Genomic DNA, 24,873 nt, shown 5'->3' with positions numbered 1-24,873 from the left:
TTCCTGCAAACACATTTTTTGAGCCTGACCAAATAAGAATCTTCATAAAAGAGAAATTCATCTTGCACTCTCCCCAACCCTCATCTCTCAAGGGTAGACCAGAAGGCCTGCAAACTACACAATGAAAAGACCGTAATAAACTCATCCAGATGAGGACATGGCTCTCAACAGACCGGCTCTATTTTATCCAGAGCTAATACAGTATAATACAATATCTGGAGCGCACTCCGAGAGCCCCGTGCTCAGCTGATCCTGAAGGACATGTCATATCAAACTGAATTGAGTCACCATGGCAGCGGGACTATATAAGTGGCCCTGGCCCTAACTAAGCAGCCCAGAGCCCGTGTTTTACCATGCTGATGTCTCTACTGCTATTACCACTGACCTCACACTGCTGTGAATGACTAGTCCTAGGGATAGAGGGATGGGGCGAGAGATGGAGAGAGGGATGAGAGGTCAACATTTTTTGTGAGGAAACGTAGTTTAGAGGGACTGCTCTTTTCTAAAGGGAGGGATACAGGAGAGATGGAGACATCTCAGTGAGAGAGAGAGAGAGAGAGAGAGAGAGAGAGAGAGAGAGAGAGAGAGAGAGAGAGAGAGCCATCAACTGGTTAGAGAGAGAGCCATCACCAGTTAGAGGGAGAGAGAGAGACATCACCAGTTAGAGAGAGAGACGGAGAGAGAGCGAGCCATCACCAGTTAGAGAGAGAGATAGAGACATCACCAGTTAGAGAGAGAGACAGAGAGAGAGAGCCATCAACAGTTAGAGAGAGAGAGCCATCACCAGTTAGACGGAGAGAGAGAGAGCCGTCACCAGTTAGAGAGAGAGACGGAGAGAGAGAGGCATCACCAGGTAGAGAGAGAGAGATAGAGAGCCATCACCAGTTAGAGAGAGAGAGAGCCATCACCAGTTAGAGAGAGAGAGAGCCATCACCAGTTAGAGAGAGAGAGCCATCACCAGTTAGAGAGAGAGAGCCATCACCAGTTAGAGAGAGAGAGAGAGAGCCATCACCAGTTAGAGAGAGAGATCCATCACCAGTTAGAGAGAGAGTGAGCCATCACCAGTTAGAGAGAGAGAGAGAGAGAGCCATCACCAGTTAGAGAGAGAGCGAGCCATCACCAGTTAGAGAGAGAGAGAGAGCCATCACCAGTTAGAGAGAGAGAGAGCCATCACCAGTTAGAGAGAGAGCCATCACCAGTTAGAGAGAGAGAGCCATCACCAGATAGAGAGCCATCACCAGTTAGAGAGAGAGAGAGAGCCATCACCAGTTAGAGAGAGACGGAGAGAGAGAGAGCCATCACCAAGTTAGAGAGAGAGAGAGAGAGAGCCATCACCAGTTAGAGAGAGAGAGAGAGCCATCACCAGTTAGAGAGAGCCATCACCAGTTAGAGAGAGAGAGAGAGCCATCACCAGTTAGAGAGAGAGAGCCATCACCAGTTAGAGAGAGAGAGAGCCATCACCAGTCAGAGAGAGAGAGAGCCATCACCAGTTAAAGAGAGAGAGAGAGCCATCACCAGTTAGAGAGAGAGAGAGAGAGAGATAGAGAGCCATCACCAGTTAGAGAGCGAGGAGGGCCATCACCAGCAGCAGAGATCTTATGCAGCCATCACCAGTCAGACCTGAGAGCCATCACAGTAAATCTCAGTAAGACCAACATCACCAGTTCCAAAAAGGAGAGCCATCACCAGGACCACAAATACAAAGAGCCATCACCAGTTGCCCTAGAGCACAGAAAAACTATCACCTTGGTTAAAGATCAGAGCCACAGGTAACATCCACAAAGCTGTTGAAGATCTGATTCATGCCATCAAAAGGAACATAGATTTCAACATCACCAATTAGGATTTGGCTAAAATACTTCACCGGTTAATCAGTCATAGAGCCATCCCATTCACCAGTTAAAGAGAGGGTCTGAGAGTCACCAGCCACCAACCAGTTACAAAATGGGACAAACACCAAATTGAGAGAGAGCCATCAGAATTCAGCAAAGAAAATATCCCAGTTAGAAGAGAGCCATCACCACCAAATAATGCATCACCAGCAGAAGAGAGAGCCATCACCAGTAATTATCAAAATCCAGAAAAGAGCCGTTAAATTCACCAGTTAAAAGAGAAGCGAAGCCAAACCTTCCATAACAAAGCCATCACCAGTACAGAGAGATGACCACCAGTTAGAGAAGAGCCATCACCAGTCAGAGAGAGCTGGTCCTGGGGCTCAGTTACAAACACAAACATCACCAGTTACAGAGCCCCAGGACAGAGCACAATCACCCCAACCAAATCATGAGAAAACAAAAGATAATTACTTGAGCATTGGAAAGCCATCACCAAAAAAACAGAGCAAACTAGGATGCTATTTGGCCATCACCAGTTAGAGAGAGAGCCATACAGTTAGAGCGGCAGAATCACCAGTGACCACTGTGACTGACCATCAAAATTAAGGAAAGCTTTGAGCCATCACCAGAGAGAGAGAGCCATCACCAGTTAGTTAGAGAAAGGCATCACCAGTTAGTCAGAGAGATGAGCCATCACCAGTTAGAAGACAGGCTATGAGCCATCACCAGTTAAATGAGAGTGGAAACATCACCAGTTAGTTAACCTCCTGCACCAGTTATGACCATAGAGAGGGAGCCATCACCAGTTAGATTAGAGAGAGCCATCACCAAGTTAATTTGAAAACCATCACCATTTTGAGAAACTCCCATATCACCAGTGAAATTCCAGAGAGCCATCACCAGTTAAAAGATTTGAGACCTGTTCACCAGTTAAAGAGCAACCAGTGAGAGAGCCATCACCATTAGTAAATAGAACCATCACCAGTTATGCTTAGATATTTTATCTAGTGCCATCACCAGTTAGTTAGAAGAGAGAGCCATCACCAAGCCATCACCAGTTAGCCATCACCAAACAGAGAGACGTTGTTAGAGAGAGAGAGCCATCACCAGTTAAAACACATATAAGCCATGACAGTTAGTAATGTCTTTATTGCCATCACCAGTTAAAGATGAGTAATGTTCACCAGTTAGTTTTTAGAGTTTAGCCATCACCAGTTAAAGAGAGAGAGATCATCACCAGTTGGCAAGTTAACAGAGCCATCACCAGTTAAAATAAAGCCATCACCAGTTAGTTGGAAGAGAGAGCCATCACCAGTTAGAGAGAGATGGAGAGAGAGAGCCATCACCAGTTAGAAAGAGAGAGAGCCATCACCAGTTAGAGAGAGAGCCACCACCAGTTAGAGAGAGAGAGAGCCATCACCAGTTAGAGAGAGAGAGAGCCATCACCAGTTAGAGAGAAAGGCACCACCAGTTAGAGAGAGCCATCACCAGTTAGAGAGAGAGCCATCACCAGTTAGAGAGAGAGAGAGCCATCACCAGTTAGAGAGAGAGAGAGCCATCACCAGAGAGAGAGCCATCACCAGAGAGAGAGAGCCATCACCAGTTAGAGAGAGAGAGCCATCACCAGTTAGAGAGAGAGAGAGCCATCACCAGTTAGAGCCATCAGAGAGAGAGCCATCACCAGTTAGAGAGCCATCACCAGTTAGAGAGAGAGAGCCATCACAGTTAGAGAGAGAGAGAGAGACATCACCAGTTAGTTAGAAGAGAGAGAGTGAAAGAGAAGAACTTCACCTGTTAGAGCCATCACCAGTTAGAGAGAGAGCCATCACCAGTTAGAGAGAGAGCGAGCCATCACCAGTTAGAGAGAGAGAGAGCCATCACCAGTTCACCAGTTAGAGAGAGAGAGAGCCATCACCAGTTAGAGAGAGAGAGAGAGCCTTCACCAGTTAGAGAGAGAGAGAGCCATCACCAGTTAGTTAGAGAGAGAGAGCCTTCACCAGTTAGAAAGAGAGAGAGAGCCATCACCAGTTAGTTAGAGAGAGAGAGAGAGCCATCACCAGTTAGAGAGAGAGAGAGCCATCACCATTTAGAGAGAGAGCCATCACCAGTTAAAGAGAGAGAGCGAGCCATCACCAGTTAGAGAGAGAGAGAGCCATCACCAGTTAAAGAGAGAGAGAGAGAGCCATCACCAGTTAGTTAGAGAGAGAGAGCCTTCACCGGTTAAAGAGAGAGAGAGCCATCACCAGTTAGTTAGAGAGAGAGAGCCTTCACCGGTTAGAGAGAGAGAGATCCATCACCAGTTAGTCAGAGAGAGAGAGAGCCATCACCAGTTAGTTAGAGAGAGAGAGAGCCATCACCAGTTAGAGCCATCACCAGTTAGTTAGAGAGAGAGAGCCTTCACCGGTTAGAGAGAGAGAGATCCATCACCAGTTAGAGAGAATCTACTAAAAATCTACTAAAAAAATATTAGGTAACAACAATCCCATCCCTTCTTGACAATGTCACTGTAATAGTGAAGGTGTAAACTCGGCAGTAGAAAACCTAAACAGTATATTTGACCTCTCAGCTTCTTTATCAAATCTAAAAATGTCAAGCAGACAACCTAAGAAAATTAACAACAATGACAAGTGGTTTCATGAAGAATTCAAAAAACCTAAGAAAGAAATTGAGAAACCTTTCCAACCAAAAACATAGAGACCGAGAAAACCTGATCCTTCACTATGGTGAAACACTAAAACAATACAGAAATACACTATGGAAAAAGAAGGAAGAGCACGTTAGGAATCAGCTCAATGTCATTAAAGAATCCATAGATTCTAACCACTTCTGGGAAAATTGGAAAACAAACAACAACACGAAGAGTTATCTTTCCAAAATGAAGATGTATGGATAAACCACTTATCCAATCTTTTTGGCTCTATAACAAAGAACAAACAGAAAAAGTATATACATGATCATATACAGATGTTAGAATCAACTATTAAAGACTACCAGAACCCACTGGATTCTTCAACTACATTGAATAAACTACAGGACAAAATACAAACCCTCCAACTCAAAAAGGACTGTGGGGTTGATGGTATCCTAAATGAAACAGCCATCTTGGGGAAATCCCCTGCATTATCATTAACAGCAGACTCGTACATTTCCTCAGCGAAAACAATGTACAGTACTGAGCAAATGTCAAATTGGCTTTTTACCAAATTAGACCACATATTCACGCTGCAGACCCTAACGAACAAACAAACTAAACCAAAGGCAAAGTCTTCTCATGCTTTGTTAATTTCAAAAAAGCTTTCGACTCAAGTGGTGTTGGGGGGAAAAACATACAACATTATAAAATCCATGTACACAAACAACAAAAGGTTAAAATTGGCAAAAAACACACATTTCTTTCCACAGGGCCGGGGAGTGAGACAGGGATGTAGCTTAAGCCCCACCCTCTTCAACATATATACAGTGCCTTGCGAAAGTATTCGGCCCCCTTGAACTTTGCAACCTTTTGCCACATTTCAGGCTTCAAACATAAAGATATAAAACTGTATTTTTTTGTGAAGAATCAACAACAAGTGGGACATAATCATGAAGTGGAACGACATTTATTGGATATTTCAAACTATTTTAACAAATCAAAAACTGAAAAATTGGGCGTGCAAAATTATTCAGCCCCCTTAAGTTAATACTTTGTAGCGCCACCTTTTGCTGCGATTACAGCTGTAAGTCGCTTGGGGTATGTCTCTATCAGTTTTGCACATCGAGAGACTGAACTTTTTTCCCATTCCTCCTTGCAAAACAGCTCGAGCTCAGTGAGGTTGGATGGAGAGCATTTGTGAACAGCAGTTTTCAGTTCTTTCCACAGATTCTCGATTGGATTCAGGTCTGGACTTTGACTTGGCCATTCTAACACCTGGATATGTTTATTTTTGAACCATTCCATTGTAGATTTTGCTTTATGTTTTGGATCATTGTCTTGTTGGAAGACAAATCTCCGTCCCAGTCTCAGGTCTTTTGCAGACTCCATCAGGTTTTCTTCCAGAATGGTCCTGTATTTGGCTCCATCCATCTTCCCATCAATTTTAACCATCTTCCCTGTCCCTGCTGAAGAAAAGCAGGCCCAAACCATGATGCTGCCACCACCATGTTTGACAGTGGGTATGGTGTGTTCAGGGTGATGAGCTGTGTTGCTTTTACGCCAAATATAACGTTTTGCATTGTTGCCAAAAAGTTCAATTTTGGTTTCATCTGACCAGAGCACCTTCTTCCACATGTTTGGTGTGTCTCCCAGGTGGCTTGTGGCAAACTTTAAACAACACTTTTTATGGATATCTTAAGAAATGGCTTTCTTCCTGCCACTCTTCCATAAAGGCCAGATTTGTGCAATATACAACTGATTGTTGTCCTATGGACAGAGTCTCCCACCTCAGCTGTAGATCTCTGCAGTTCATCCAGAGTGATCATGGGCCTCTTGGCTGCATCTCTGATCAGTCTTCTCCTTCTATGTCATGAAAGTTTAGAGGGACGGCCAGGTCTTGGTAGATTTGCAGTGGTCTGATACTCCTTCCATTTCAATATTATCGCTTGCACAGTGCTCCTTGGGATGTTTAAAGCTTGGGAAATCTTTTTGTATCCAAATCCGGCTTTAAACGTCTTCACAACAGTATCTCGGACCTGCCTGGTGTGTTCCTTGTTCTTCATGATGCTCTCTGCGCTTTTAACGGACCTCTGAGACTATCACAGTGCAGGTGCATTTATACGGAGACTTGATTACATTTAGGTGGATTGTATTTATCATCATTAGTCATTTAGGTCAACATTGGATCATTCAGAGATCCACACTGAACTTCTGGAGAGAGTTTGCTGCACTGAAAGTAAAGGGGCTGAATAATTTTGCACGCCCAATTTATCAGTTTTTGATTTGTTAAAAAAGTTGGAAATATCCAATAAATGTCATTCCACTTCATGATTGTGTCCCACTTGTTGTTGATTCTTCACAAAAAAATACAGTTTTATATCTTTATGTTTGAAGCCTGAAATGTGGCAAAAGGTCGCAAAGTTCAAGGGGGCCGAATACTTTCGCAAGGCACTGTATATCAACAAATTGGCGAGGGCACTAGCACCCGGCCTCACTCTACTAGAATCTGAAGTCAAATGTCTACTATTTGCTGATGATCTGGTGCTTCTGTCCCCAACCAAGGAGGGCCTAGAGCAGCACCTAGATATACTGCACAGATTCTGCCAGACCTGGGCTCTGACAGTAAATCTCAGCAAGACAAAAATAATAGCGTTCCAAAAAAGGTCCAGTTGCCAGGACCACAAATACAAATTCCATCTCGACACCGTTGCCAGAGAGCACACAAATAAACGATACATTCCTTGGCCTAAACTTCAGCGCCAAAGGTAACTTCCACAAAGCTGTGAACGATCTGAGAGACAATGCAAGAAGGGCCCCTTAAGCAAGCTGGTCCTGGGGCTCTGTTCACAAATAGACCCCACAGAGCCCCAAGACAGCAACACAAGTAAACACAACCAAATCATGAGAAAACAAAAAGATAATTACTTGACATATTGGGACAGAATTTACAGAAAAACTGTGAAAACTAGAATGCTAAACTCTGCAAAAAAGAAAAAGAAACGTCCTCTCACTGTCAACTGCGTTTATTTTCAGCAAACTTAACATGTGTAAATATTTCTATGAACATAACAAGAATCAACAACTGAGACATAAACTGAACAAGTTCCACATACAGAAATGGAATAATGTGTCCCTGAACAAAAGGAGACCCAGTAACAGTCAGTATCTGGCGTGGCCACCAGCTGCATTAAGTACTGCAGTGCATCTCCTCCTCATGGACTGCACCAGATTTGCTAGTTCTCACTGTGAGATGTTACGCCACTCTTCCACCAAGGCACCTACAAGTTCCCGGACATTTCTGGGGGGGGGATGTCCCTAGCCCTCACCCTTCGATCCAACAGGTTCCAGACATGCTCAATGGGATTGAAATCCGGGCTCTTCGCTGGCCATGGCAGAACACTGACATTCCTGTCTTGCAGGAAATCATGCACAGAATGAGCAGTATGACTGGTGGCATTGTCATGCTGGAGGGTCATGTCAGGATGAGCCTTCAGGAAGGGTACCGCATGAGGGAGGAGGATGTCTTCCCTGTAACGCACAACGTTGAGATTGCCTGCAATGACAACAAGCTCAGTCTGATGATGCTGTGACAGACGGCCCCAGACCATGACGGTCCCTCCACCTTCAAATCGATCCCGAAACAGAGTACAGGCCTCGGTGTAACACTCATTCCTTTGACGATAAACGCAAATCCAACCATCACCCCTGGTGAGATAAAACCGCGACTTGTCAGTGAAGGGTACTTTTTGCCAGTCCTGTCTGATCCAGCGACAATGGGTTTGTGCCCATAGGCGACGTTGTTGCCTGTGATATCTGGTGAGGACCTGCCTTACAACAGGCCTACAAGCCCTCAGTCCAGCTTCTCTCAGCCTATTGCGGACAGTAGCCTGTAGCGCCGTCTTAGGCGTCTCACAGTACGGACATTGCAATTTATTGCCCTGGCCACATCTGCAGTCCTCATGCATCCTTGCAGCATGCCGAAGGCACATTCACGCAGATGAGCAGGGACCCTGGGCATCTTTTTTTGTGTGTGTTTTTCAGAGTCAGTAGAAAGGCCTCTTTAGTGTCCTAAGTTTTCCGAACTGTGACCTTAATTGCCTACCGTCTGTAAGCTGTTAGTGTTTAACGACCATTCCACAGGTGCATGTTCATTAATTGTCTATGGTTCATTGAACAAGAATGGGAAACAGTGTTTAAACTCTTTACAATGAAGATCTGTGAAGTTAATTGGATTTTTACGAATTATCTTTGAAAGACAGGGTCCTGAAAAAGGGACGCTTCTTTTTTTGGTGAGTTTATTTGGCACTAAACAGAGAGTATACCGTGGCAGAACACCTAACTACTGTGACTGACCCAAAATTAAGGAAAGCTTTGACTATGTACAGACTCAGTGAGCATAGTCTTGCTATTGAGAAAGGCCGCCAAAGGCAGACAGGCTATGTTCACTCTGCCAACAAAATGAGTTGGAAGCTGAGCTGCACTTCCTAACCTCCTGCCAAATGTATGACCATATTAGAGAGACATATTTCCCTCAGATTACACAGACCCACAAAGAATTTGAAAAACAAATCCAATTTTGATAAACTCCCATATCTATGTGAAATACCACAGTGTGCCATCACAGCAGCAAGATGTGTGACCTGTTGCCACAAGAAAAGGGCAACCAGTGAAGAACACCATTGTAAATACATCCCATATTTATGTTTTATGTTTTCCCTTTTGTACCTTAACCATTTTCATTACATCACTGAATATATGTACTTAATATGACATTTGAAATGTCCTTATTCTTTTGGAACTTCTGTGAGTGTAATATTTACTGTACATGTTTTTGTTGTTTATTTCACTTGTGCTTATTCTCTATTTAACTTGGTTTGGCAATGTAAACATATGCTTCCCTTGCCAACAAAGCCCCTTAAATTGAAATTGAATTGAGAGAGCGAAAGAGAGAGAAACAGGTGTAGTCTATGGGAAGGAGGGATGGCGGTTGAGAGAGGGATTCGTTTCGCACCAAGGGGAGAGATGATGGGTACATTTATTTATTTCACCTTTATTTAACCAGGTAGGCTAGTTGAGAACACGTTCTCATTTGCAACTGCGCCAAGATAAAGCAAAGCAGTTCGACACATACAACAACACAGAGTTACACATGGAGTAAACAAACATACAACCAATAATACAGTAGAAAAAGTCTATATACAACGTGTGCAAATGAGGTGAGATAAGGGAGGTAAGGTAATAAATAGGCCATGGTGGCGAAGTAATTACAATATAGCAATTAGACACTGAAGTGATAAATGTGAAGAAGATCAGTATGCAAGTAGAGATACTGGGGTGCAAAGGAGCAAGATAAATAAATAAATAACAGTATGGGAATAAGGTAGTTGGATGGGCTATGTACAGGTGCAGTCATCTGTGAGCTGCTCTGACAGCTGGTGCTTAAAACTAGTGAGGGAGATAAGAGAGGGGAATGAGGGATGAGAGAGTAGGAGGTGCAGGGTGAATGGAAGGCATGGTCACACCTGCCCACCGGGCCTACATGGGGAGACTAGATGCCTACTCCAGCTTCAAACTCCCACTTTGAACCACCCCCTCCCTATTTCTCTCTCTCTTCATCATCACTCCATCTCATGTACATTCTACATACGGTTCATATACAGTTGATTTCTACTCTCTCTCTCTCTCTCTCTCTCTTTGTGTGACCTGATCATCTGTAGCTCCCCTCTCCACAGACTTGAGCTCACCAAACAAACTGACGCCTCGAACAATAACAGCCCAGAGCTTGACTTGTCAAATCCCTTCACCTCTGCAACATCTATTGACTTCATTTGCAATGCTAAACATGCTTTCAGGGCACAAGAGAAGAACAACAGCTTCCAGTATGGTCTTGCTTGGTGTGACCTTGGGAGACCGAACACGTCTCTGCCTCTTCAGGAAAGGATATTCTTCTCGGCTTCTCTTCGCCGTTTATGGCCCATTAAATACCTAATACCTTTCTAATGCCGCAAATTACTGCTCCGTTTAGTGGAATTAACTCCAGAGTCCTCTCTCCTGGCATCCTCACTCTAAATAAATACAAATATTTACCCATCTTTCCTACAGGCCAGTAATATCCTTATCAATATCTTTTTAACTAGGCAAGTCATTTAAGAACAAATTCTTATTTACAATGGCGGCCTACCGGGGAACAGTGGGTTAACTGCCTTGTTCTGGGGCAGAACGACAGATTTGGTCAGCTCGGGGATTCGATCCAGCAACCTTTCGGTTACAAGAAACAACGCCTCCCATTGTTTGATGTCGTTATTCGCAGTAGACGTTGTAATTCTCTGTGTGTGTGTGTGTGTGTGTGTGTGTGCACGTGGCTATAGATATTGATTGTAAGGTCACAGGGGGAGAGGGTACTGCTAAATCACCATAGAGAATAAGCGAGCACCTGTGCTGTAATGTGCTTACTCTTTATTACACAGAGATAAACACGATCCATACAGACCCTGTCCGGGATAATTATGTTAACACAGACCAATTCATCAGTGAGTGGTCCCTAAGGGCCCTCCATACTTTTCTATACATTTACTACATACATATTCATCTTCATTAAACAACTACAGCATAGCGCCACGACCAAGTTCGACATGATCTCTTTGGAAGAGAAATATGATGAAGCATATCCACCCACCCATCTCTGTAATGATGTGGGTCCGTATAGACCACTTCGTCAGTGGGATCTGACCGTCTCTTCGCTCCGACACAGGACTGACTCTTGTTTGTTAGGACATAAGGACGTTACATTGGATGTTCCCTCCCCCCCTCATACACCAGCCCACGCGGAACAGGGGCGGCCCGAATGCCCGCACACACTGGGCCTACGGGGGCAGGGGCTTACGGACACGCTCTCCTCTGGACACTGTTTAATTGGTCATCCTCTGACCTGGACACCGGTGGCCTGGTGTCGCGTGTGGGTGTTTGTGTGTTCCACAGTATTATAGGGAGAGCGGGCACACCGCTCTTTCTTGTCCTTCACCTCCGTTGCGTGACAATTCACGCACGCACAGGGGGTTTGCACATGAACACGGTAGACGTGTCTACGCATCAGCTTACCTTGTCACACCTCATGAGGCCCAGGTATCGTAGTGACTTGCTGCTTCTGGCAATCTGCGTAGCTCCCTGGTCAGTGATCTCTTTACACCAGCCTGCATCCACTGTCTCTATGGTGCTGCTGTACTGGCCAATCGCTATCAGAGCTATGGAGACAGAGGAAAGAAAGGTCATGTAAGGGATGAGAGAGAGAGAGAGAGAGAGAAGAGAGAGAAGAGAGAGAAGAGAGAGGGGAGAGAGAGAGAGAGGAGAGAGGAGAGAGAGAGAGAGAGAGAGAGAGAGAGAGAGGAGAGAGAGAAGAGAAAGGGGAGAGAGAGAAAGAGAGAGAGAAGAGAGAGAGAGAGAAGAGAGAGGGAGAGAGAGAGAGAGAGAGAGAGAGAGAGAAGAGAGAGAGAGAGAGAGAGAGAAGAGAGAGAGAGAGAGAGAGAGAGAGAGAGAGAGAGAGAGAGAGAGAGAGAAGAGAGAGAGAGAAGAGAGAGAGAGAGAGGAGAGGAGAGAGAGAGAGAGAGAGAGAGAGAGAGGAGAGAGAGAGAGAGAGGAGAGAGAGAGAGAGAGAGGAGAGAGAGGAGAGAGAGAGAATGCATAAACAGCCCGCTGGTTTGATGACCTGTGTGACTGTCACACACACACACTGTTCCATTGTTTAGACAGAGCGCACCCACACACATTTACATTTGAGTCATTTAGCAGACGGCTCTCATCCAGAGCGACTTACAGGAGCAATTAGGGTTCAGTGCCTCGCTCAAGGCCACGTTGACAGATTTTCCACCTTGTCAAATCGGGCAAAACAAACCAGCGACCTTTACCGGCCCAACACTCTTAACCGCTAGGCTACCTGCCGCCCAAACACACACATACATGATCACACGGCGCTGGCAGGGTGCCCCACCCTGGCACACTGTCCTTCCCCTGGCAGCGCTGTGACACATGCCAGCGCTCTAATGGATTAGTACGGCAGCAGTCTAAACAAATGTGTGTGTGTGTATGTGACAAGGCTGACAAGCTAAGAACAGAGTGCCAAAGTAAAGAGGGGACATCATGCCAGAGGATACAACCACTGTTTGTCAGTGCGTGATCGCATGGATCCGTGTGTGTGTGTGTCTCTGTGTGCGCGCGCATGCTACTGTGTTCGTAGTGAAATGACCTCTCATTTCGGTCCATGGCACTTTTTTGTTGTTGCTTCGTAGCAGTACAAGGTGAATCGTTTCCGTGTTTCTGGAAACAAACACGTACGCACAACCAAATCTGCCGACACGTCAAACGCTGGGCAGACGGACGAGCGGAACACTACTCTGTGAACGATTCAAAAGAGTCTCGACTTTGTTCTCTACACACTCACACCTTCGCTAATGAGTGGAGGATGAGGGGAGGGGGAAAGGGATGAGAGGAGGGTGAAAGGGATGACAGAAGAGGTGAAAGGCAAAGTCAGCCTTTTGTCTGCATGCTCTCTCATGTACTTAACCGCCATGTTGTTCAAATCTATTTAACGAGTAGCATGAGAGACCTCAGACCTTGCCTTCAAAAGATGAACACAGTCAGCCTAAATATATGTGAGGTTAAATATAGTGTAGGGTTATAATTGCCTCTGGAAGTGGAGCATGAGGTCAGGTGCTGGTCAGGTCAGAGTGTGAGGATGAGACAGACTCAATGAAATCGGCGGACTTGTATTTCAACCAAACTGCTCTCCGTCAATGCACTAACAGCGTCAATACCTTCAGACACACACACACGCACACGCACAGAGAGACACACACACACGGACAGAGACAGACACACGGACAGAGAGACACACACGGACAGAGAGACACACACACACACACACACACACACACACACACACACGGACAGAGAGACACACACATACACACACGGACAGAGAGACACACACACACACATACACAAACACACACGGACAGAGACACATACACACACGCACACACGGACAGAGAGACACACACGCACACACGGGCAGAGAGAGACACACACACACAGAAAGGCATGCCCTCATATCGACCTTTCCATTTCAGACATATTTAGCATACGTGACCTGAAATACACCATCAGCCCAGGGTATGAGTCAAGGTATCAGATTTAGGGGTCAATTCCAGTTACAGTGTATTATGAATGCATTATAATCACCTGCATATTTATAGACTGTTCCAAAGAGCCACACACATGTACTATACACATACTAAATACAGGGCAGGTGGTCCAAAGCACTGCGTCATTAATTACACCAACCTTTATTGTACCAGTTTAGGATCCAAAGACGCATACAAGCACAGAACAAAGAACCCACATGTCTTAAACCAAGTGCCCTGAGCTACGTCTGCATTACACCCAGTATCATATGTTACATTAGAACACTCGGGCAGGAGAGGGCTTTTGAGGGAAAGGAGGTCTATTTTAAAAAGCATTAAATGATACATCTCCAAATCCGCCATGAGCATACGGTAGGAGCCTTATTGGCCAGAGAGAGACGCTCGCCCCTGAGAGAGGGCCCGAGCAGAGATCTGTGCGTGAAAGAGAGACTGACCGGACAGAGGCAGGGGGCAGAGAGCTAAAGAGCTTCCCGTACTCTCCTTGCCACCTCCCACTCGCCTTGTCTGTTCCCAGCAGGAGGACCTAAAACCACATCAGTTGTCCTCCTTTGATGTTTGAACACATTCTTACTACTACTCGCTCTCTCTAGGGAGGAGGGGGAGGGTAAAGTCTGGTCAGAAGGGCTTGGGAAGTGATTGGGGGGGGGCTTCATTTAAATCTGACCAGACAAAAGTTTGTGTCTTCAGAGACACACCCCTGTTGCCGTAGCAACCCCCCCCCCCCCCTCGTAAAACCTATCAGGACTTTGACATCAACACGACAGAGAGCTTGTCGAGAGCAGGGAACATTAACATTCAGATGCGCCCGTGTTTTTCTTGAGTGGATGTTCGGAGAACCGGGACATAATTACAGATCATTTGTATTATGAAGCCCAAATATTTGTCTGAAATACATAACAATTTCAAACCTTACTTACATTTGTATATGATCACGTCTCTCTATTATGCGTGGAAATACCGTGGGGCAAAAAAGTATTTAGTCAGCCACCAATTGTGCAAGTTCTCCACTTAAAAAGATGAGAGAGGCCTGTAATTTTAATCATAGGTACACTTCAACTATGACAGACAAAATTATTTTTAATTTATTTATTTGCAAATTATGGTGGAAAATAAGTATTTGGTCAATAACAAAAGTTTATCTCAATACTTTGTTATATACCCTTTGTTGGCAATGACAGAGGTCAAATGTTTTCTGTAAGTCTTCACAAGGTTTTCACACACTGTTGCTGTTATTTTGGATCATTCCTCCATGCAGATTTTTATTTTTATTTTTATTTCACCTTTATTTAACCAGGTAGGCTAGTTGAGAACAAGTTCTCATTTACAACTGCGACCTGGCCAAGATAAAGCATAGCAGTGTGAACAGACAACACAGAGTTACACATGGAGTAAACAATTAACAAGTCAATAACACAGTAGACAAAAAAAAAAGATCTCCTCTAGAGCAGTGATGTTTTGGGGCTGTTGCTGGGCAACACGGACTTTCAACTCCCTCCAAAGATTTTCTATGGTGTTGAGATCTGGAGACTGGCTAGGCCACTCCAGGACCTTGAAATGCTTCTTACAAAGCCACTCCTTCGTTGCCTGGGCGGTGTGTTTGGGATAATTGTCATGCTGAAAGACCCAGCCACGTTTTATCTTTAATGCCCTTGCTGATAAAAGGAGGTTTTCACTCAAAATCTCACGATACATGGCCCCATTCATTCTTTCCTTTACACGGATCAGTCGTCCTGGTCCCTTTGCAGAAAAACAGCCCCAAAGCATGATGTTTCCACCCCCTTGCTTCACAGTAGGTATTGTGTTTTTTGGATGCAACTCAGCATTCTTTGTCCTCCAAACAAGATGAGTTGAGTTTTTACCAAAAAGTTATATTTTGGTTTCATCTGACCATATGACATCATCCAAATGCTCTCTAGCAAACTTCAGACGGGCCTGGACATGTACTGGCTTAAGCAGGGGGACACATCTGGCACTGCAGGATTTGAGTCCCTGGCGGCATAGTGTGTTACTGATGGTAGGCTTTGTTACTTTGGTCCCAGCTCTCTGCAGGTCATTCACTAGGTCCCCCCGTGTGGTTCTGGGATTTTTGTGATCATTTTGACCCCACGAGGTGACCACGGGGTGAGATCTTAGCCCCAGATCGAGGGAGATTATCAGTGGTCTTGTATGTCTTCCATTTCCTAATAATTGCTCCCACAGTTGATTTCTTCAAACCAAGCTGCTTACCTATTGCAGATTCAGTCTTCCCAGCCTGGTGCAGGTCTACAATTTTGTTTCTGGTGTCCGTTGACAGCTCTTTGGTCTTGGCCATAGTGGAGCTTGGAGTGTGACTGTTTGAGGTTGTGGACAGGTCTCTTTTATACTGATAACAAGTTCAAACAGGTGCCATTAATACAGGTAACGAGTGGAAGACAGAGGAGCCTCTTAAAGTAGAAGTTACAGGTCTGTGAGAGCCAGAAATCTTGCTTGTTTGTAGGTGACCAAATACTTATTTTCCACCATAATTTGCAAATAAATTCATAAAAAATCCTACAATGTGATTTTCTGGATTTTTTTTCCTCATTTTGTCTTTTTAAGTGGGAGAACTTGCACAATTGGTGGCTGACTAAATACTTTTTTGCCCCACTGTACTTGGGAACAGAATTCCCAAATTAAAATAATTTGGAGCTGATATCCCGGTGATTAATATCCTGTTATTTTTTGTTGCTCAGAAAACATGGAGGGGGGGGGGGGGGAGATGAAGCATGAAAAAGTTACTCAGCCATTCCCTGACTGCAGTGGGACTCTACTCTTCTACATACAGTGGTCCCCCCACTGCGAACACATCCGCACTATAGGAAGGCCTAAAGGCAACACGCTCACACTACCACATGATATGTCACACATAGCATGGTGCCTTATCCATAAGACATGAACGGAGAACATCTTAAATCTGATCCTGTTCAGAGTGGAGATATAACTGTCACCCAGGAGACGTCGTGGATCAGACAGACTGTTTATACTGTTCTCATACTGTTCTCCCCCCACAGATGTTTCCCCTCAACAATAACTTCTGTACTGGTCTATAGTAACCCGGGAAGGTTGCTGGATTGAATCCCTGAGCTGACAAGGTGAATCATTTGTAAAAAATCTGTCGTTCTGCCCCTGAGCAAGACAGTTAAACCCACTGTTCCCCGGGAGCCTTGACATGGATGTTGATTAAAAGGCAGCCTCCCCGCACCTCTCGGATTCAGAGGGGTCGGGCTAAATACGGAAGACACATTTCAGTTGAACGCATTCAGTTGTACAACTAGGTATCCCCCCTTTCCCTTTCCCTACTGCAGGTAGCCTATCGGTTAAGAGTGTCGGGCCCGCAACAATAAGGTTGCCGGTCCGAATCTCCACGCAGACTCTGTGAAAAATCTCACCATGTGCCCTTGTGCAAGGCACCTAACCCTAATTACGCCAGTACGTCGCTCTGGATAAGAGCGATATGCTAAATGACTAAAAAAGGAAATTAATTTTCATCCCCCATCTAGGGGGGACAGTCTGAGACAGCATCGACTACAACCTGTCATTGGAAACCATTGGCCACGGCCTTTTACACAAGAGGAGCACTGATTCCACCAGAATGCATTGTATGTAGATGGCCATATTATCCCCCCCCCCCTCCCCCCAAATATCCTGGGACTGTGAAAGCAAACCCCGATAAATACACAACACATCTGAGATGCTCTCTTACCCTGCACTAGGTTGCACTGTGAATCCACGAGTGTGCATCTGTATCTGTGTGCGTCTGTCCAGCGATGATGCTTGGCTATAGATAACCACGAGTGGTTGATGCATGGCTTTTATTATTCATGTTAACGGCGAGAGTTGATTTGGTCCTGGGTGAAAAATGCTCGACTCTTTTTTGTGTGCTCTGAGGCGACTGTACACACTGACTGTATGGAGAGAGAGAGAGTAAACTGCAGATAAGATCAACTGGCCCTGCCACACAGGGTTCAGAGAAGCAAAGCAACACAAATACACACACACACCAAGACAGATACACCCGGGCCTCATCTCTCGGAACACAAATCCAATAAGGAACGGGAACTCAAACAAATGCGTCTGTGCCACTATTACTCACACACATACAGAGGTAATGTAACACACACACACACACACACACACACACACACACACACACACACACACACACACACACACACACACACACACACACACACCGACAAGCGCACTGACACACAGTACACACGGACCAACAATTTCATTAGACATTGTTTCGGTTTTTGTTCTTCTTCCCAAGATGGATGATTCTATCAAAAGACAAAACCTGGATATTCTTCTGTTCTCATTAGGAAGATAACCGGCCTGTCTTAACGGAACGTACACACAGAATGATCGTTCATGTAAAGGGGAGAGGAACACAGGTCCACGCATACACAAAGTCACACACATACATGCACTAACGCACGCAAGCAACACGAGACACACAAATGCAAAAGACTGGTTCGGAGAATTCCAATCCAATTCCTATTACAAAACGGCACATGACTACCGGGAAAATGTCCATTCAGGAAGCTGACAACTCTATTTTTGGGGAACCTTGCATGCTCAGTTAGTGCTAGACAGAGGATCACAGTATAGACCATGTGCCTCAAACTAAGAGGGCCAGTGACACACCCAGGAGAGTTTTAACCTTTGCTATTCCACAAAGAAGAAGACCAAGGATAATGACTTAACCCAGATGAACACCTAATTCCAAGAAAAACCTTTCAATAGCGCATCGACATTTAAAGAGGGACAGTTGTTATTTTGGTCAGTGCAGGTACTCATGTTTCAATGGGGTTTCAATGGGCGACCATGCTTGGCGGCAACACATTCCATTAGGCTTCAATACCGTGGCATTCCTCTCTGGCCATATTCAGAGACAAGAGAACCGGGTCACCTGACACGTGCGCGCACAAAAAGGCTGAATCCCAAATCTCCCCCTCGGAGCCTCTCCCCTCACGCACACTACACACCCTCTCCCCTCACGCACACTACACAGCCTCTCCCCTCACGCACACTACACAGCCTCTCCCCTCACGCACACTACACAGCCTCTCCCCTCACGCACACTACACAGCCTCTCCCCTCACGCACACTACACACCCTCTCCCCTCACGCACACTACACACCCTCTCCCCTCACGCACACTACACAGCCTCTCCCCTCACGCACACTACACACCCTCTCCCCTCACGCACACTACACACCCTCTCCCCTCACGCACACTACACAGCCTCTCCCCTCACGCACACTACACACGCACACTACACACCCTCTCCCCTCACGCACACTACACAGCCTCTCCCCTCACGCACACTACACACCCTCTCCCCTCACGCACACTACACACCCTCTCCCCTCACGCACACTACACACCCTCTCCCCTCACGCACACTACACACCTCTTTCACGCCCTCACGCACACTACACACCCTCCCCCTCACGCACACTCACGCACACACCCTCTCCCCTCACGCACACTACACACCCTCTCCCCTCACGCACACTACACAGCCTCTCTCCCCTACACACGCACACTACACACCCCTCTCCCCTCACGCACACACGCACACCCTCTCCCCTCACGCACACTACACAGCCTCTCCCCTCACGCACACTACACACCCTCTCCCCTCACGCACACTACACACCCTCTCCCCTCACGCACACTACACACCCTCTCCCCTCACGCACACTACACAGCCTCTCCCCTCACGCACACTACACAGCCTCTCCCCTCACGCACACTACACACCCTCTCCCCTCACGCACACTACACACCCTCACGCACACAGCCTCTCCCCTCACGCACACTACACACGCACACTCTCCCCTCACGCACACTACACACCCTCTCCCCTCACGCACACTACACAGCCTCTCCCCTCACGCACACTACACAGCCTCTCCCCTCACGCACACGACACAGCCTCTCCCCTCACGCACACGACACAGCCTCTCCCCTCACACAGCCTCTCCCCTCACACACGACACAGCCTCTCCCCTCACGCACACTACACACCCTCTCCCCTCACACACGACACAGCCTCTCCCCTCACGCACACTCACACACCCTCTCCCCTCACGCACACTACACAGCCTCTCCCCTCACGCACACTACACAGCCTCTCCCCTCACGCACACTCCCCTCACGCACACTACACACACACCCTCTCCCCTCACGCACACTACACAGCCTCTCCCCTCACGCACACTACACAGCCTCCCCTCACACACGACACAGCCTCTCCCCTCACACACGACACAGCCTCCCTCACACACTACACAGCCTCTCCCCTCACGCACACCCTCTCACACACTACACATACCCTCTCACACACGACACACCCTCTCCCCTCACGCACACTACACAGCCTCTCCCCTCACGCACACTACACAGCCTCTCCCCTCACACACTACACAGCCTCTCCCCTCACGCACACTACACAGCCTCTCCCCTCACACACTACACAGCCTCTCCCCTCACGCACACTACACACACACTACACAGCCTCTCCCCTCACGCACACTACACAGCCTCTCCCCTCACGCACACTACACAGCCTCTCCCCTCACGCACACTACACAGCCTCTCCCCTCACGCACACTACACACCCTCTCCCCTCACGCACACTACACAGCCTCTCCCCTCACGCACACTACACAGCCTCTCCCCTCACACACGACACAGCCTCTCCCCTCACACACGACACAGCCTCTCCCCTCACACACGACACATACCCTCTCACACACTACACATACCCTCTCACACACGACACACCCTCTCCCCTCACGCACACTACACAGCCTCTCCCCTCACGCACACTACACACCCTCTCCCCTCACGCACACTACACACACAGCCTCTCCCCTCACGCACACTACACAGCCTCTCCCCTCACACACTACACAGCCTCCCCTCACGCACACTACACAGCCTCTCCCCTCACGCACACACACACTACACATACCCTCTCACACACGACACACCCTCTCCCCTCACGCACACTACACAGCCTCTCCCCTCACGCACACTACACAGCCTCTCCCCTACACAGCCTCTCCCCTCACCCCTCACACACACACTACACAGCCTCTCCCCTCACGCACACTACACAGCCTCTCCCCTCACGCACACTACACAGCCTCTCCCCTCACACACTACACAGCCTCTCCCCTCTCACACACTACACATACCCTCTCACACACGACACACACTCTCTCCTCACGCACACTACACAGCCTCTCCCCTCACGCACACTACACAGCCTCTCCCCTCACACACTACACAGCCTCTCCCCTCTCACACACTACACATACCCTCTCACACACGACACACCCTCTCCCCTCACGCACACTACACAGCCTCTCCCCTCACACTACACAGCCTCTCCCCACACACACTACACAGCCTCTCCCCTCACACACTACACAGCCTCTCCCCTCACGCACACTACACACCCTCTCCCCTCACACACTACACAGCCTCTCCCCTCACACACTACACAGCCTCTCCCCTCACACACTACACATACCCTCTCACACACGACACACCCTCTCCCCTCACGCACACTACACAGCCTCTCCCCTCACGCACACTACACACCCTCTCCCCTCACACACTACACAGCCTCTCCCCTCACGCACACTACACAGCCTCTCCCCTCACGCACACTACACAGCCTCACGCACACTACACACCCTCTCCCCTCACGCACACTACACAGCCTCTCCCCTCACGCACACTACACAGCCTCTCCCCTCACACACGACACAGCCTCTCCCCTCACACACGACACAGCCTCTCCCCTCACACACGACACATACACAGCCCTCCCCTCACACACTACACAGCCTCTCCCCTCACACACGACACACACACAGCCTCTCCCCTCACGCACACTACACAGCCTCTCCCCTCACCCTCAGCCTCTCCCCTCACGCACACTACACAGCCTCTCCCCTCACACAGCCTCTCCCCTCACGCACACACAGCCCTCTCCCCTCACGCACACTACACAGCCTCTCCCCTCACGCACACTACACAGCCTCTCCCCTCACACACTACACAGCCTCTCCCCTCTCACACACGACACACCCTCTCCCCTCACGCACACTACACAGCCTCTCCCCTCACGCACACTACACAGCCTCTCCCCTCACACACTACACAGCCTCTCCCCTCACGCACACTACACACCCTCTCCCCTCACGCACACTACACAGCCTCTCCCCTCACGCACACTACACAGCCTCTCCCCTCACGCACACTACACAGCCTCTCCCCTCACGCACACTACACAGCCTCTCCCCTCACACACGACACAGCCTCTCCCCTCACGCACACGACACACCCTCTCTCCTCACACACGACACACCCTCTCGCCTCACACACGACACACCCTCTCTCCTCACACACGACACACCCTCTCTCCTCACACACGACACACCCTCTCTCCTCACACACGACACACCCTCTCTCCTCACACACGACACACCCTCTCTCCTCACACACGACACACCCTCTCTCACACACTACACATACCCTCTCACACACTACACATACCCTCTCACACACTACACACCCTCTTTCCTCAAACACTACACAGACACACTTCACAAAGGACAGATCATAGGAGCTGGAAATGTTCTTTCCTGCCTAAGAAAAATAAGTATTATACAAGAAAAAGACTACCTGCCGCCAGTGTGTGTGTGTGTGTGTGTGTACGCACAAGTGTGTGCACATTCATGCGTCCTTTGGTGTGCACTGTGCAGTGTGTGTAAAGACGAGGAACTAGGTGAGAAGTAGAAAGGAGAGATCAATTGAGACTTAACATACACACTGGATTTCAACCATTTTAAACACATGACAGAAATGGTATCTCTCGAAGCTACAACTGACTATTCCAGCGTAGAGAAGCACATAGCACATTGACCTTCTGCTTTCTCTCTCATGTCATCAGCTAATGGGGATTCTAATAAAATTCAAAATTCAAATTCTCTTCCACTTTCTATTGCTCTGTAAACCATGGCGTCAGCTAATGGGGATCCTAATAAAATTCAAAATTCAAATTCTCTTCCACTTTCTATCGCTCCGTATACCATGGCGTCAGCTAATGGGGATGTTAATAAAATTCAAAATTCTCTTCCACTTTCTATCGCTCTGTATACCATGGCGTTAGCTAATGGGGATCCTAATAAAATTCAAAATTCAAATTCTTGTAATGGGGATCTTAATAAAATTCAAAATTCAAATTACCCCCCCCCCCCCTAGATTTAGCCGGCTACCATTTTTATGAGCAGGAGGTCAAGCAGTGGTCAACCTTGTAACCATTCTGTGAGACTCTGTGGGACTAGGGAGTACACTTAAAAGTATAAACTTAATCAGTTTAGTCCCCTTTCTATCTGACCTAGCAGTCAGGGGTTAACCATTCTTTACTGGCATATCAGATGGAATATTCAAACATGCGCACACACATAAGTCCCTTATTTCATTATTTACAGGCATATTAGATATGGAATCCACTTATTTCATTATCCTAAATAACGGTAGGTAATTACCTGAGAGCTCTGAACCCATTCCCCTGCCTGCCGTAACCCTACACAACATCCTAACCACTGACTCTGATTAAGATAGAAAGGCTACTAAGGACATTACGCGATAACTTGAAGATTTACTGGGATGCTGTCTCTCTCTCTGTGTGTGTGTGTGTGTGTGTGTGTGTGTGTGTGTGTGTGTGTGTGTGTGTGTGTGTGTGTGTGTGTGTGTGTGTGTGTGTGTGTGTGTATATATATATAGCTGATGTATTCCAGAGAGTCTAACTGTCATGTCTACTCTAAAGCAGCACCAGTCTGCCCTTTGTGTCGCGTCTAAAGTATTTCCCCTCCCCAGGCCGCAGCGTGATCAAACCCCAGCGTAAAGACCCTTCTGGTTGCCTGGCTGTAACGCCATCCCAGACACACCCATCATTACTGCGCCAGAAAATACGCCTGGTCAAAAACCCTTTAGAACGGGACTGGGTATGTCTTCGTGATTCTGGCTCAGCGTGTGACCGAGTTAGATGGTACTGTGGGCTCAAACCTGCACTATCGGCAGGCACATGCACACACTAAAGCCATTCAGTATAACGCGGACCACAATGTCTGTTGGGGCATTAGGCTAGTAACAGACACAGCCAGACTTCCCCCTGACTTAGTTATCGAGAAGAACGACCAGAAAGAGAACATGTGTCGTCGGTAAATAGGCCTAGAGACGACATGGCAACCCCCACTTAACAGCCACAAGACATCGGAGGCCTCAGCTAGCTCCGAAAGCACCGTTACTCTAGTAACAGTTACCACGGCACCGCTGATTGACGTGTGAAGGAGGGACAGTCATGATCAAACGAGAGCGGGTCACCTGACTGGGGTCATGTACGGTAGAAACCAGGTTACTACAATCAATGTCATGTATAATAAATACCACACTGGAACGTTAAGTCTGCGTTTGAAAGTGACTTGGCACCGCTGGTGACCCCAGCAGTAACTGACCCCAGGTCAGTGGAGGACGCGCCTTGCACTGTGTGAGAATGAAGACTATTTTTATTTTTAACCCTTATTTACCAAGTACGTTTTACTAATCTGGTGATACTGGGAAAATAAAACCTTGTCTGCTTTGAAGTAGAAGTCACGCAATGTACATTCTAATGGTGTTTTGTAGCTAAGCAGGGGACAGTATACAAAGTCTGTGTGGGGAGAAAATCAACAGGATACCACAAGACTGGATATGTTTGAAACTATTTGTTTTCCTGTTTGTGGGAATAGGAGAGAGAAAAAGAGAGCGAGTGAGATGGAGAAATAGAGAAAGGGAGAGGTTTGTGCGAGGTGAGCTTTTACTGCCCTGACGTTTCAGTCAAACTGAATCAAATGAGCGGGAACAGAAATGCGCCAGGCACCAATATGTGGCTGAGCTGGAGAGGCACATAGAGAGGGGGAGCAGATTGAGTGTGACACCGAAGAGGGGCAGTTTAGGAGGGACATGCTCAATCAAGGAAATTCATTAACGAGAGGGCAGGAGCACACCCACTGGGTCAGCTGCTTTAAATTAGATCAGAGGCTTACTAAGAGAATGCCTCTGCCCTCTCCCACTCTGCCAGTGTGTGTGCGCCAATCACCATGCCCTGAGAAGCCCAAC

General features: G+C 47.3%; 1 protein-coding gene across 1 annotated transcript in view; it reads right to left on the bottom strand.

Moving 5' to 3' along the window:
* Positions 1-24,873, bottom strand: part of LOC135544687 (F-box/LRR-repeat protein 17-like) — a 315,158-nt gene that overhangs the window by 17,345 nt on the left and 272,940 nt on the right. Inside the window, exon 10 of the mRNA XM_064972507.1 lies at positions 11,566-11,708. Coding sequence (XP_064828579.1) covers positions 11,566-11,708 — 143 coding nt within the window. The remainder of the gene's footprint in view (positions 1-11,565; positions 11,709-24,873) is intronic.

Source organism: Oncorhynchus masou, chromosome 1, assembly GCF_036934945.1.
Source record: "Oncorhynchus masou masou isolate Uvic2021 chromosome 1, UVic_Omas_1.1, whole genome shotgun sequence".
Taxonomy (NCBI): domain Eukaryota; kingdom Metazoa; phylum Chordata; class Actinopteri; order Salmoniformes; family Salmonidae; genus Oncorhynchus; species Oncorhynchus masou.
Note: the sequence above shows the minus strand (reverse complement) of the source record. Positions and strands in the feature narration are given on the sequence as shown.